General features: G+C 42.5%; 1 protein-coding gene across 2 annotated transcripts in view; it reads right to left on the bottom strand.

Moving 5' to 3' along the window:
• The window catches only part of kdm4b (lysine (K)-specific demethylase 4B), a 66,036-nt gene that overhangs the window by 50,073 nt on the left and 2,323 nt on the right, over positions 1–13,640 (bottom strand). For both annotated transcript variants that reach the window (XM_010871254.5, XM_010871255.5), the window contains exons 2-5: positions 5,172–5,668; positions 4,766–4,941; positions 3,463–3,577; positions 413–606 (exon numbers count right to left, since the gene is read on the bottom strand). In XM_010871254.5, coding sequence (XP_010869556.2) covers positions 413–606; positions 3,463–3,577; positions 4,766–4,941; positions 5,172–5,654 — 968 coding nt within the window. In that variant the 5' untranslated portion in view covers positions 5,655–5,668. The remainder of the gene's footprint in view (positions 1–412; positions 607–3,462; positions 3,578–4,765; positions 4,942–5,171; positions 5,669–13,640) is intronic.

Raw genomic sequence — 13,640 nt, 5'->3', positions numbered from 1 at the left:
GGGCACTCTGACTTAAAATGGTGGGAGAACGTCAAATGGAAATGAAGCCTGCAAATGGACGCTCGGTTTTTGTTGGAGGAGCAATGAACGTTAGGAAACAGAATAGTTGCTGAGTGAAGACTTTTGGGAATAGCTTGTCTGGACAGGGGTCGTACCAAAAAAGGAAGAATTAGAGAAGGAGAGATACAGAGCGGGGAAAAAAAGAGTGAAAGAGAGAAAGAAAGAGGGCGAGAGCAAAAGAGAGAAAAAGCTGTACATAGAAGAGCGCTACTGCAACCTAGAGGCTAGTGACGGGACTGTCAGAGAACAAAAGACCAGGTCATATCTTACAGAAACAATGGGACCCGCAATGCTAATAGATTCAGACATGCTGATGTCAACATGAGAAGTGAATCCCACTTCAGCCACTGACCAGGACTTGGGCTCTCCGAAGTGGAGGTAGTTGATGCTGTAGAGGTCCATGTCCTCCGTGTGCCAGGCGAAGGTGGTCTTCCACATGCCGAAGTACAGGTAGGGTGTGTTGACGCCCTCAATCACGATGCCACACTCCTGCTCCACCATGTCCAGCAACGTGTTCAGGTGGCCGATGTTCCACTCAGCGATATCCTGAATGAACGAACACACACACACACAACCAAACACAGACACACACACACACACACACACACACACACACACACAACCACACGAACAGACACGCGCACAGACACGCGCACAGACACGCGCATGTTAATACTCACTCCATTCAAACTAGGGCTTCACCGATGTTTGGGCCAGCAACTGGCATTACATGATTATAGGCAAAAAATGTAATATTCGGTATTGGCCAGTTGTGACCAATCGTGCTGTTGTCTATTTCTAAGTAATATTTTCACATTTACTAAATGAATATCCATTGTTTAACTTAGAAATACAGAAAGATAACTTTTTTATACATCATCAGAGGCTACATTTGCATTTATTGGTATTGAAATAGACATCGCCCAACTGGGTTGAAGAAAAAAAATCAGCAACAACCAAGAATGTTCTTAATGTTGCATTCATAATTACAACACAACATGGAAACAAGACAATTAGCCAGCAAATAGATTTGTTCTTCAGATGGTATTTCTTCAGTAAAAGAAACAACATTCTCAAGTCAAATAGCAGGACCCACATTAACAATTTCAAAAGCCCTTTCCCAAAGGGAAAGTACAGGTAATGTTTTACTTCCCCAAAAATAACAAAATGAAACGTTTTGTCAGAAGCTTTCTGCTAACTGAATAAGTCTGAAGAGCAGACACTAAAGTACCTCAGACGGTTTCATGTTTAGCTGGAAAATGCCAAACACTGAGTCGAGGATGCTGTCATTTCCTCAATACAGGCTGGAATCTGTCAATTTTTAACAGAAGACAACCGACTGACTGATTCTGTAAATATACACAACTAGCTTCTTATAATATATAAATAAATGTTGTCGCTGTCAATAGATTAGAACTTGAGAGGCGCAGTCTTTAACCACTATGCCACGGCATTACATGTTTCAGCAGTTGCTCGACTCCATTCAGGATTGTGTTAAACTGACTAACGTTTCTTATTAAGTTTACCTCAACCATAGCGTCTATGGACTGTATTGCTTTTACCACTGGCCGTTTTAACAGCTTATTAGCCAGTAATAGGCTTACTAGTATCTACTAACTTCCTAAGAATAATCATAAGAATTGAGGAATTTCTAGCAAGACTGAAGATGAACTATTCCATGCCAGAAACAGTCACAATATAACCTTATACAGTTTCGGTTTTAGCCAGTGAAGTTTTCGTCAATACGGAATCATTCACAGTGTGTACTTCGCTTTGCCTGCGAGGAGATACGAACTTGGGACCTATAGTTCACAAGTCCACTTCTCTAACCACTACGCTACTTAATAAGAGACAGTCTGTCAGTCAGGCACTCCATAAGAGACATTCACACTTCTCAGCCAGCTCCGCTTACACGGTCCGGCCAAAATAATTCTCTCTTAACAACATGTGCCACAATTATTGGTACTGCTTCACATAAAATCTAAGGGGATTTAGATGAATGGTTTTCTATGGGGTGTAGATGGAAGGACTGGGAAGGCCATGGCAAAACCTAGATTCTATGGTCAGTTGGATCATTGTTCTGCAGGAAGATCCAACCACGGCCCAATTTAATCTTCCGGGCAGAGGCAGTCAGGTTTTGATTGAATATCTGCTGGTACTTGATGAAGTCCATGATGCCACGTAGCCTGACATGATGTCCAGGGCCTTTCCCAGAGTGATGGATGACCATGGGAATCTGGCCTAGGCCACCTCTTATTTAAACTCCCTAACTTCCTATTTTCCATTTTTACAGCCGTTCACTTAGGCCTGTCTGAAAAAGGAACATGAGCACAATCACAACGCTGTGAAGTAGGAAAGATTTGGATTACTGTGGAAAGTCAGAGAGAATAATTGAGAGGCATTACCCTGACAGACTGTAGCTGTTTCTAGGACAATCCAGTTGTCTAGCGGGAGTTTTAACTTCTGAGGTAGTGACACGTTCAACACCAGATGGCGTCGGGGCACCATAACTAGAAAGATGTATTTAGCAGGATCCGTTCAGCTAAAAGATTCGACTCCAGAACGGCACTCAAACTTAATTGCAGATTTTACCTTCAGGTTTCCTATCAACCATATTACATGGCCAGCAAAATTAATTACTAAAATCAAAGAAAGATCTCTCTGGTACTTGCAGCAACTATTACTTTTTCAAAAAAATATAAAATTATTGATTTGAATGTAACAGTTGTCTGAAGTTCACCTAGGCAATAATGCCCAGGAGACAGTGAGGTGTCATAAATACAGTTACTGCTAATTAGCCCTGTGTTTGGCCAGACACAACCCATTTACCTGGGACATGATCCCGCCTCAAATTACTTCCTGGTTTAAGTCTACGTAAAAGGAGCGGCTAGCCGTTCTAAAGTGGTAGAATGGAGCGAGTGGCTGCATTTTTCTTTCTGTTTCCAGAAACTCTGATATCCCCACATTAATGTAGCAACGCTGATGCAGAATGTTGCCAGTCTCATAAAACAGCATGCAGCACTCCCTTGCAGAGGCCTACAGATGTGAAACTACTCCTCCTTATTTTTTCTCTACATGACTGAATGGCTGGGGGCCCATTCTACACATCTTAGAACACTGCTGAGCATCCAGGATCCAAAAAGAAGCTTCCTGAAAAGCAGCAGGAACAACTGTACGCAAATCCGGGAGCCAAATGTACCAACCACACGTACTAAGCATGGTCACTAAGCAATTCCTCTCACCCCCCCCCCCCCCCCCCCGAAAACAGTTGGAGGAAATGTTAAAAACTATTGGAAGTGATATTTTGAAAACAGATTATAGCAGGGATGTAAAACCCAACCTGAACTTCCTGAAAGGCTCTTATTGGCCGCGTGTGGTACACAGGGCTGTCCGTGGACTTACCGGGTCGTAGATGGAGCCGCTGACATCAGCGCCGTAGATGGGCGACACGAAAGTGAGGTTTTTCCAGTACTTCCTCTCCAGGTCGTCAAAGTCCTTGTGTCGTGGAGTACAGTACCTAGCAGAGGAGGACAGGGTCAGAGGACAAATAAAGTAGTGTGTAAGTGGTCATAAGCTAACTTCTGGGTCCTTGTGTTAAGAGGAGAAAACTACATCTGAACCGCTTCACCTAACGCTCTTCAGACAAATTATGAGAAGCTCTATAGGGTCAAATATGTTCTCCCCGTCAGAAATGTAAAAGAGGATCCTTCAATAAACTGGATATAATGCTCCTCGTTACGTGAGGCATCCAATAGTTTCTTGACAAATCTACGCTACCATGAGTAGCCTGTCAAAAACATTTTAAGATAGAATCTAAAGGCAGTGAAATTAGGTGCCTTTATAAAAGCAACCTAAAAACAAAGAACAGACATGACATATCCAAAGTTCATCTACGTCATCTGAATCTACCTTTAGATCTGGTTAAGATTTGGGAAAAGTTAGCTCAGTGGCGTTCATTGCTCATTAAAATTTCTCCAGTTACTAACAGGACTGACCAGAACATTTGAATCTTATTGTTACGTAGTAGCCTTTAGCTTTAGGGATTCATTCCAAAGATTCAGCATGAGACAGGCTGGTAAAGTTTTGAAGAATGTATTTACACAGCGTATATTATGGCTGTGAGGAATGTGGCCCACAATACAATTATAAGTTCTTCCAAAAAAGAATCACTCATCTGGCAAAAACAAGTACCTAATCCACAAACACAAGTTGGGTTGAACATGGCCTTCCTTTTCAGCAAGCAAAATATAAGTGAAAGTAAAACTGATGACAGAATGTCCACACAGCCTCTTCAATAGGTTAAAATAAGCCATACGGAATATATATTGGAAATGTACATAACAATAGTAAATATATAACCAAATAAAAGTTGCAGTTAGGGAACAAGAACAATATGAATCTAGCCTATATTTCAACGTATATTAACGCGGCCTGTTTTAACAGAGGTGACCACAAACAAACAACAACTCTACTGACGAATATATACGTGACACAATGGCCCCCAAAGATAAATCTGTTTTCGGTGTTTTAGTGCAGAGCCCCGAGTGTTCTGAAACCCTGGTGACGACCCTGCTCTTCCTGTCAATCCAGATAACAAGAGGGGAGAATCCATTCTTCACAATGAAAACTGTCTCCAATCTAAGTTTAAGTTCTGACTGCATCATCGGGTAAGAGGGGCAGGGGAAACAGCGGAGTGAGGCCCTACTTCCTGCTGTTGGCCAGCTGACGGTACTCTGCCACAGTCATGGACTTCTTCTGGATGTTGTACTGGGTGAACAGGCCCGACTGGCCCGTCACCACCTGCATTATGGGAGCAGGGATGACCATATCATAAACGGTCTCATACGACCGCCTCGGTTTCCAGCCTTTAGGAGGAATCACCTGGAAGTGAAGGGAGGAAGGACAGAGAGAGAGAGAGAGAGGAGGAGAGAGGACAAAGAGAGAGAGACAACGTGAGGGAGGAAAGAGAGGCGATGCGTGTGTTGGGGATCCACAGGAAAAGTAAAAAGACACAGCAACACATCGCTAAGTGACACAGAGAAACCATACAAACATGGCTTAAGTATTATGTCATTTAAAATGTGTGTGTGTGTGTGTATATATGTGTGTACCTTGGCCAGACCGGCACGATGGGCTCCTTGTGTCTCCATGTAGGCAATGTATTTGGCAAAGTCCTTGAATTCCTCCATGGTGGGCCTGAATGTCATGATTTTACACCCTGGGTTCATCACTGGAACTGGGGATGACGGAGCAGGGGCTGGATCAGGGGCGGGAGCAGGCGATAACTCCGGGGCTGTGGATCCATTGGGAGTTACTTCTAACTCTGGAGTTGGGGATGCACTGGGAGCCAGTTCCTGGGCTATATCTGGAGCCTGGGTTGGATTGGGGGCTAGCTCCAGGGCTGAATCTGAGGCCATTTCTGAGGCTAACGCTGGAGCAGAATCTTGGGTTAGTTCAGGAGCTGGTTCTGGGGCTTGTTCTGGAGCTAGTTCTGGGGCTTGTTCTGGAGCTAGTTCTGTCGCCTGGTCTGGTATCGGATCCGGCACCTCCAGCAACATGCTGCCAGGTGGATCTGGGGGTGCTTCCATTGACATGGAGGCAAGCAGAGCTGAAAAACAGAAGATATATTAATGATAATTACTGCAGAATGAGGAGAACCTGGGGAGCGTATGTACACTGCAAAAAACATGTAGGAAGACTTTAATCCCACAACCGCTACGAATAAACGAAATATATTAAAGATCAAATTCTTTAATATACTTTGTGCAATTCATTAAGAACAAAATGACATAACAGTCAATGGAAACCAAAATGACCAACCGACTGAGGGCTGGATTCAAACTCGTACTGAAAATCAAAGTTAACAACTGAAATCACATGCTGTTCCAACTTGAGTGAATTTCATTACAGAAACTCAATGTGATACAGTAGTGTATATGGCCCCCACGTGCCTGCATGCACTCCCGACAACATCTGGGCATGCTCCTGATGAGACGGCAGATGGTGTCCTGGGGGATCTCCTCCTAGACCTGGATCAGGGGATCAGTGAGCTCCTGGACAGTCTGTGGTGCTACATAACATCCCCAAAGTTCTCAATTGGGTTCAGGTCTGAGGATCATGTGGGCCAGTTAGTGGCATCAATGACTTTGTCATCCAGGAACTGCCTACACACTCTGGCCACATGAGACCAGGCATTGTCCTGCACCAGGAGGAACCCAGGGCCCACTGCAACAGTGTAAGGTCTGACGATGGGTCTGAGGATTTCATCCCGGTACATAAGAGTAGTCAGGGTACCGTTGGCTAGCACGTGGAGGTCTGCGCGACCATCCAAGGATATGCCTCCCCAGACCATCACTGACCCACCACCAAACCGGTCATGCTTGATGATGTTGCAGGCAGCATAATGTTCACCACGGCATCTCCAGACTCTTTCACGTCTGCTCAGTGTGAACCTGCTCTCATCTGTGAAGAGAACGGCACCCCAATGGGGAACCTGCCAATTCTGGTGTTCTCTTGCAAAGGCCAATTGAGCAGCACGGTGCTGGACAGTGATCACAGGTCCCATTAGAGGACGTCGGGCCCTCATGCCACCGTCATGGAGTCTGTTTCTGACAGCATGGTCAGAAACATGCACACCATTAGCCCACAGGAGGTCATTTTGTAGGGCTCTGGCAGTGCTCCTATTGTTCCTCCTCGCATAAAGGAGCAGATACCGGTCCTGTTGCTGGGTTGATGCCCTTCTACATCCCTGTCCAGCTCTCCTCGTGTAACGGCCCGTCTCCTGGTATCTCCTCCATGCTCTTGAGACTGTACTGGGAGACACAGTACACCTTCTTGTGATGGTACGTATGGATGTGCCATCCTGGAAGAGCTGGACTGCCTGTGCAAACTGAATGGGCTGCAGGTACGGCCTCATGCTACCAGTAGTGACAAGGACACTAGTAATATGCAAAACTAGAGAAGTATCAGTCCGGAAGGATAATGTGAGAGCAATTGTCTGTTGTCACCATCTGCAAATCCATTCCTGTTTGGGGGTTGTCTTGCTGTTGCCTCTCCAGTGCACCTGTTGTCACTTTCATTTGCACCAAAACAGGTGACACTGATTCCTAACAGGACAGATTGATATCCCTGAAGTTTGATTGACATGATGTTATACCATGATGATTACGTGTTCCCTTAATATTGTTGGATAGTGTATATTAAGGCGGTACTACAGCATTTGAGACCCTTGGGAACCAAACTACAAGAGTCACAGGGCTCTAAAGTATACCTTGATCCTTGATCTAGAACAGAGATGCCAAACCAGTTCCACGCAGTACACCAGCAAAAAATGCTGTTACATTCACAAAAACATTATTCAACATAAAAAACAGTAATGCATTTATTTGGTAATTATCTTTTGTTTTGGTTAATGATTCATCATTTGTTTTTGGATTTTGACATATGTTTGTGAAACTGCGTGTATACATTTCTTGCCAGTGATAATTATTTGACAGGTGCATTATGTTTTTGTGACTCGCTGTATATATTTGCGACATATAAGTTCACAACGTTTTGATAGAAATCTACCACCACAGCATCCACTAAAAACATGCAAGCCTGGACATGCAAGTAAGCTAGCAAGTAGGTAACTAGCTGTGGCACATGATATATTAGCTGCACAAACCATTCAATATTTGTTTTAAATAATATCTGTGGCTTAAACTTGTGGAACAAAGCAGTAAGATAATGGGGTTTTATCATTTAGCCACAGGCTGTGTACTTATCTGACCAAACGCAGTTGCATCAAAGGTATTTGGGAAAGGTGATTAATTATTTATTAATTAAAAGATGAATATGAATGGCATATCATTTAAAAGATTAGCAAATTTACACTAACTGGAGTCTGCTAAACTCACCAGCCTAGCCGGAACTGTTTAGGTAAATATAGAGTTGATAAGACGGTTGTAAAATGTTAGTAAATGTTCTAGAATGCCTCAAAGCATTAGTCGTACAACAACAGGTGTAGTATATTATAGCTGTGCTCAAAAGTTTGCATACCCTTGGAGAATTGATAATATATGTACCATTTGTAAAGAAAACATGAGTGAGCAGTCAAGCGAGCACGTCTTTTATTTCTTATGGGATTCATTTGCTGTAGGTTATAACACAATGACAGTCATAAAACAAAACATGCCAACAAAAAAAAATAATTTCAAAAATCTGCATAACCTTAGTTTTAAATACTGTGTATTGCCCCCCTTTAGCATCAATGACAGTGTGCAGTCTTTTGTATTAGTTGTCTATGAGGCCCTGAATTCTTGCAGGTGGTATAGCTGCCCATTCGTCTTGGCAAAATGCCTCCAGGTCATGCAAAGTCTTTGGTCTTGCATGAACCGCACGTTTGAGATCTCCCCAGAGTGGCTCGATGAAATTAAGGTCAGGAGAATGTGATGGCCACTCCAGTAACCCTGACCCTAACCCTAACCCTTTTCTGCTGTAACAACTGGAGTGTCAACTTGGTCTTGTGCTTAGGGTCATTGTCCTGCTGGAAAGCTGGACCAAGAGCATCCCATACGCAGCAATCATGCAGAAGAATGCAAGTTGTCTGCCAGTATTTTCTGGTAACTTACTGCATTCATCTGGCCGTCAATTCTCACAAGATTCCCCATGCCTTGAGAGCTCACACACCCCCATAAAATCAGTGAGCCACCACCATGAAACACAGTGGGGATGGTATTCTGTTCACTATAGGCCTAGTTGACTCCTCTCCAAACATAGCATAACATTGTGACCATAAAGCTCTATTTTGGTCTTGTCAATCCAAATTACAGAGTGCCAGAAGCTGCGAGGCGTGTCAAGGTGTTGTCGGGCATATTGCAAACAGGCTTTTTTGTGGCATTGGTGCAGTAAAGGCTTCTTTCTGGCAACTTGACCATGCAGCTCATTTCTGTTCAACTAAAAATGTATTTCGGGTGAGTTGTTACAACAGCATCCTGGCAGCTGAGAAACAACATGTTTTCCTGATTACGGGAAAATAAAAACACTTACAGTAAATATGTGCCATTGCAATTTGCAAAAGAAAAACATCTATTTGATTCAGTTCTATCAACAACCTTCAAAGGCACCTGAAAACAAATCCTCTAGCAGTCCAATTGCCACGTGAGAGTTGCTGGCAGTGCTAATGATACAGCCAGTTTCTCTGCCACCTCTGAGTGTGGGGCTAATGCTATAGCCTCGGTTTAGACTGCACCCAGTTCTCACACAACTCCAAAACCTGCCATTCAGAATGCTATGGACCTATGCAAGAAGTCCATTAACCCAGCAAAGCAGAGGAGGATTAAAAACAAGCCAAAGTGATTGCCACTAACTTCCAAATATTTTCAATTGTTCAGGAGAAGGGATTCCGAGGCTACTCATCTTGTCAATACAACTTATATTCTTCCAAGTAGGAAAACACTCTCCAAAAAAAAATGCAGGAGGCAGTACAGACCCTAACCCTAACCCTAAGGAATAGAAAGGGCACTAGCCGTTTGCCTCGCTAGAGACTCCTGGACTTCTAGGGTCACCTGAAGCTTCATGTCACTAACATGCCATATTGTAGAGAACCGCAAGAAAGCGCAATGCCTGCTAGGTTGTTTTGAATTTGATGAGCAGCACATCGGGTGCCCAACTAGGTGTTCAGCAATCAGAATTGCGACAGAACAGAAGGTCACAGACAAAGTGGTCAGCTGTGTCCATGGCATAGCCATGAGCATAACTGCAGCATCGTTGGTTACTCCACCTAGCAGTCAACGATGCTCTGGTAGCAATCTAATCCACTGTGGACAAAGTGAAAGCGGTGCTGGAGTTCTTCCACCGGAGCACAGCAACTGCAGAGAAACCCAGGGAAACACAGGACCAAAGGGGGACAAAATAGTTCTACGAATGCCATAATCTGTACTCTGGCCTTGAAAAAGGCCTCAGTTGACAGGCTTAGAACCCCTTTCAAGGGGTCAGTGCAGAAAGTTACAGTATATATAACTTCAATATTATAATGCATTATCAGGACAAATGCATAATGGAAAAGACCTAGTGCAATAATGTTACACTATGATAAAATAGCAGCATCATGATGCAATAGGATATCAGCAAACACGTTTCCCCTTTCTTGTACATATGTGTTGGCCTCAGAAGTCATAATCCTCACAATGAGCAGGAACCAAGAACCAAGGCTAACTTCCAGAGAATCGTGGCAGACACTGAACAAGCCACACTTGCTGGACTCTGGGTGACAATGAGACATGTTCCACAGGATGGATACAACCTCCTATCAGAGACAGTGGCCCTGGACCCCAGGTTAAAAAAGAAACCTTTGGTGAGGTGAGAACTGCTGATGAGGATTTACAGCGCGCTGCAGGAGAGCCAGGCAGAGTGGATCAGCAGAATGTGATCAACAGGAACACAGGACCTCTGGGGATCCACAGGAGGTCTGTAATTTGGAGGATGTTCGACCACAGGGCAGCTAGAGGTGTGGCAAGACGGAATCCATCTGCTGATGCCGCCATGAAGGCGTGGACTTATCTGAACGAGCCCCATTAGAGATCTGCTTTGGTTTAACCAAGGCCGCCCAGACTCATGACTCAGAGACTGTGTATTGTAGCAACATAGTTCTCCAAAGCTGGGCGAGACATTTCTGCTGAAAGGAGAAATAGGATTTGTCCTGAAAACGTAAGGCCATTAGCTTTTTTTAATTGCTAACTTACAATGAAGGACAACTCCTCTTCCTCTACTTGATCATACACAGACAAAGTTCAACCCTTTTATATATACATAGAGTATACAGGGGTCAACCGATGATCAGTCTGACCGATAATTGGATCCGATATTCATATTTTTACAATCATCTGAATTGTTCATTTGTCTGATATAACTCCAGATAAAATACTTTAGTTTGAAATGTGCTTCTCTGGCAATCGCATCTCTCTAAAAGGTTTCTGCTTGTATGGTGCAATGTCTCGCCCATAGAATTATCAGATTGGTTATAAATCACAAGTACACAGCCGATCAACACTATGTCATATTTGTGAGGGAAATGTGGGAAAGAAGAACGCAGAGAGAAGCATGGCGGAGACAAGAGGTAAACATGCTGACGTTCAAATCACAATAATCTAAAACTAACGTTGCAACAAACATTCCCCTCAGTATGATCTTTTTCTATGACAATATCCAGTATAATATTTTCAAAAATGCCTGAACTAATGTTTTGTTATGGCGTACTAGCAGAAAAATAGACACAGGAAAACGATATTTCCAGACCCCCACTTAATACTGCAAACATGATAAATCAGCCACATCTGATACCAAAAGTCCCCACCTAATGCCTTTCCTTGTAGTAAAAGATAGTTCATTTATGCAGTGATATTTTTGTGTAGCGTCAGTGCGAATGCCATTAGATAGCCAACGTTCTTAGTATGGTAACGAATGATACTTAACAGAACACTCAGCCGTATTTGTTTTTTCCAACTTTGTTAACGTTAAATATTTCACCTCCGTTGTGAGGAAATTCTGTTGCCTGTCATTTGCACTTTACTGGCTACCTAGCAAACTACCTGAATGTGAGTGTTACACCAGTATTTAACATTGAGTCTTGAATTAATTAGTTAACATTATTTGAATGGGATAGCTAGTGTAACTTTAACAAGTTTTGTTTACTGTTATTTTGGTCAGCTGACTAGCAAAAAACTTGGCATAATGTAAATGCTTCCATGCCACTTATACCAAGGCTGGTCATACTCTAAGCACGAAATACTCCGCCAGTAATAATGGTTTGTTCCCGTTATGATGTTAATACATCACGTTCATAGAACTAGAACCAACGTACACACAAAGTATTTCCAATGCTTTTGAGACAAAATATGTGAAGCATTTTTGTGCTCTAATAATTTAAGCATTTTTTGTTCCTTGACCATCTTAAATTCCTCTTTTGAAACTCCCTTTCATTGTAGATGGCTACACCACAGAAGTTTAAGTTACAGAAAAGTGTGACTTTATTCATAATTTTTTTACAGGAAAGCTGACAAAGATTGTAAACAGTAAAATGTACCTGATTACCATCCTCCTCTATTTGCCCTAATTGCATATTTAGTATGGCCATTTGTACTGCCATTTGCCATTCAACTTGTAATATACAGTGGGGAGAACAAGTATTTGATACACTGCTGATTTTGCAGGTTTTCCTACTTACAAAGAATGTAGAGGTCTGTCATTTTTATCATAGGTACACTTCAACTGTGAGAGACGGAATGTAAAACAAATATCCAGAAAATTACATTGTATGATTTTTAAATAATTAATTAGCATCTTATTGCATGACATAAGTATTTAATCACCTAACAACCAGTAAGAATTCCGGCTCTCACAAACCTGTTAGTTTTTCTTTAAGAAGCCCTCCTGTTCTCCGCTCATTACCTGCATTTACTGCACCTCTTTGAACTCTTTACCTGTATAAAAGACACCTGTCCACACACTCAATCAAACAGACTCCCACCCCTCCACAATGGCCAAGACCAGAGAGCTGTGTAAGGACATCAGGGATAAAATTGTAGACCTGTTTAAGGCTGGGATGAGCTACAGGACAATAAGCAAGCAGCTTGGTGAGAAGGCAACAACTGTTGGCGCAATTACTAAAAATGGAAGAAGTTCAAGATGACGGTCAATCTCCCTCGGTCTAGGGCTCCATGCAAGATCTCACCTCGGGGGGCATCAATGATCATGAGATCAATGTACATACACTGGGGAGAGAGTATGTGATACACTGCCGATTTTGCAGGTTTTCCCATTTACAAATCATGTAGAAGTCGTACCTATGATAAAAATGACAGACCTCTACATGCTTTGTAAGTAGGAAAACCTGCAAAATCAGCAGTGTATCAAATACTATTTCTTCCCACTGTATACTTAATACTTGTACACTTTCTGCCCTCTATTTGCACTTCTGATTAGATGTTTATGGCATTCCATTGTACTTAAGTTGTATTGTTCAATGACATTAAAGTTTAATCTAATCTGGGAAGCTATTTAGTTATTATTTGTATCTATATGAAATATACAATTTCACGTGAAATGCTCCTAGATGCTCCCTGCACTTTATTCTTCAAAATATAATGTTTCAACTGTTCTGTTTTCTGGTACTTTTGACAGTAAAAAAAATACATTTATACCAGATATATAAATCTGACCCAAATATTGGTCATCGGTTTCCTTGATCACTTATAATCGGTATTGGTAATCGGTAAATTTGCAGATGGTAATTTTAAGCTTTATTTTGAAGAGACAGTAGGGAAAAGGGGAAAGATGGTGTAAGATTTTACTAAAAGAGCAATGGGGCAGATATTAACCCATGTTACAGCAGTACATGTGCACTGTTTGACCTCCCTAGCAGGGTTTTTTCTGCCACACAAACTCTTACCCAGGCCATCTAATGAGAAAAGTGACAGGGGTTATATCCCCTGTCACTTTTCTCATTAGATGGCCAGGCTTTAAAAATAACAACATTACTCCAACAGACATTATGCAAATGATGTGCATTTATCACTCACTGGACACACTCACTGACACAC

This window comes from Esox lucius, chromosome 8 (genome assembly GCF_011004845.1).
Source record: "Esox lucius isolate fEsoLuc1 chromosome 8, fEsoLuc1.pri, whole genome shotgun sequence".
NCBI lineage: Eukaryota > Metazoa > Chordata > Actinopteri > Esociformes > Esocidae > Esox > Esox lucius.
The sequence above is the reverse complement of the archived record's forward strand: the minus strand, read 5'-3'. Positions and strand labels throughout refer to the sequence as shown.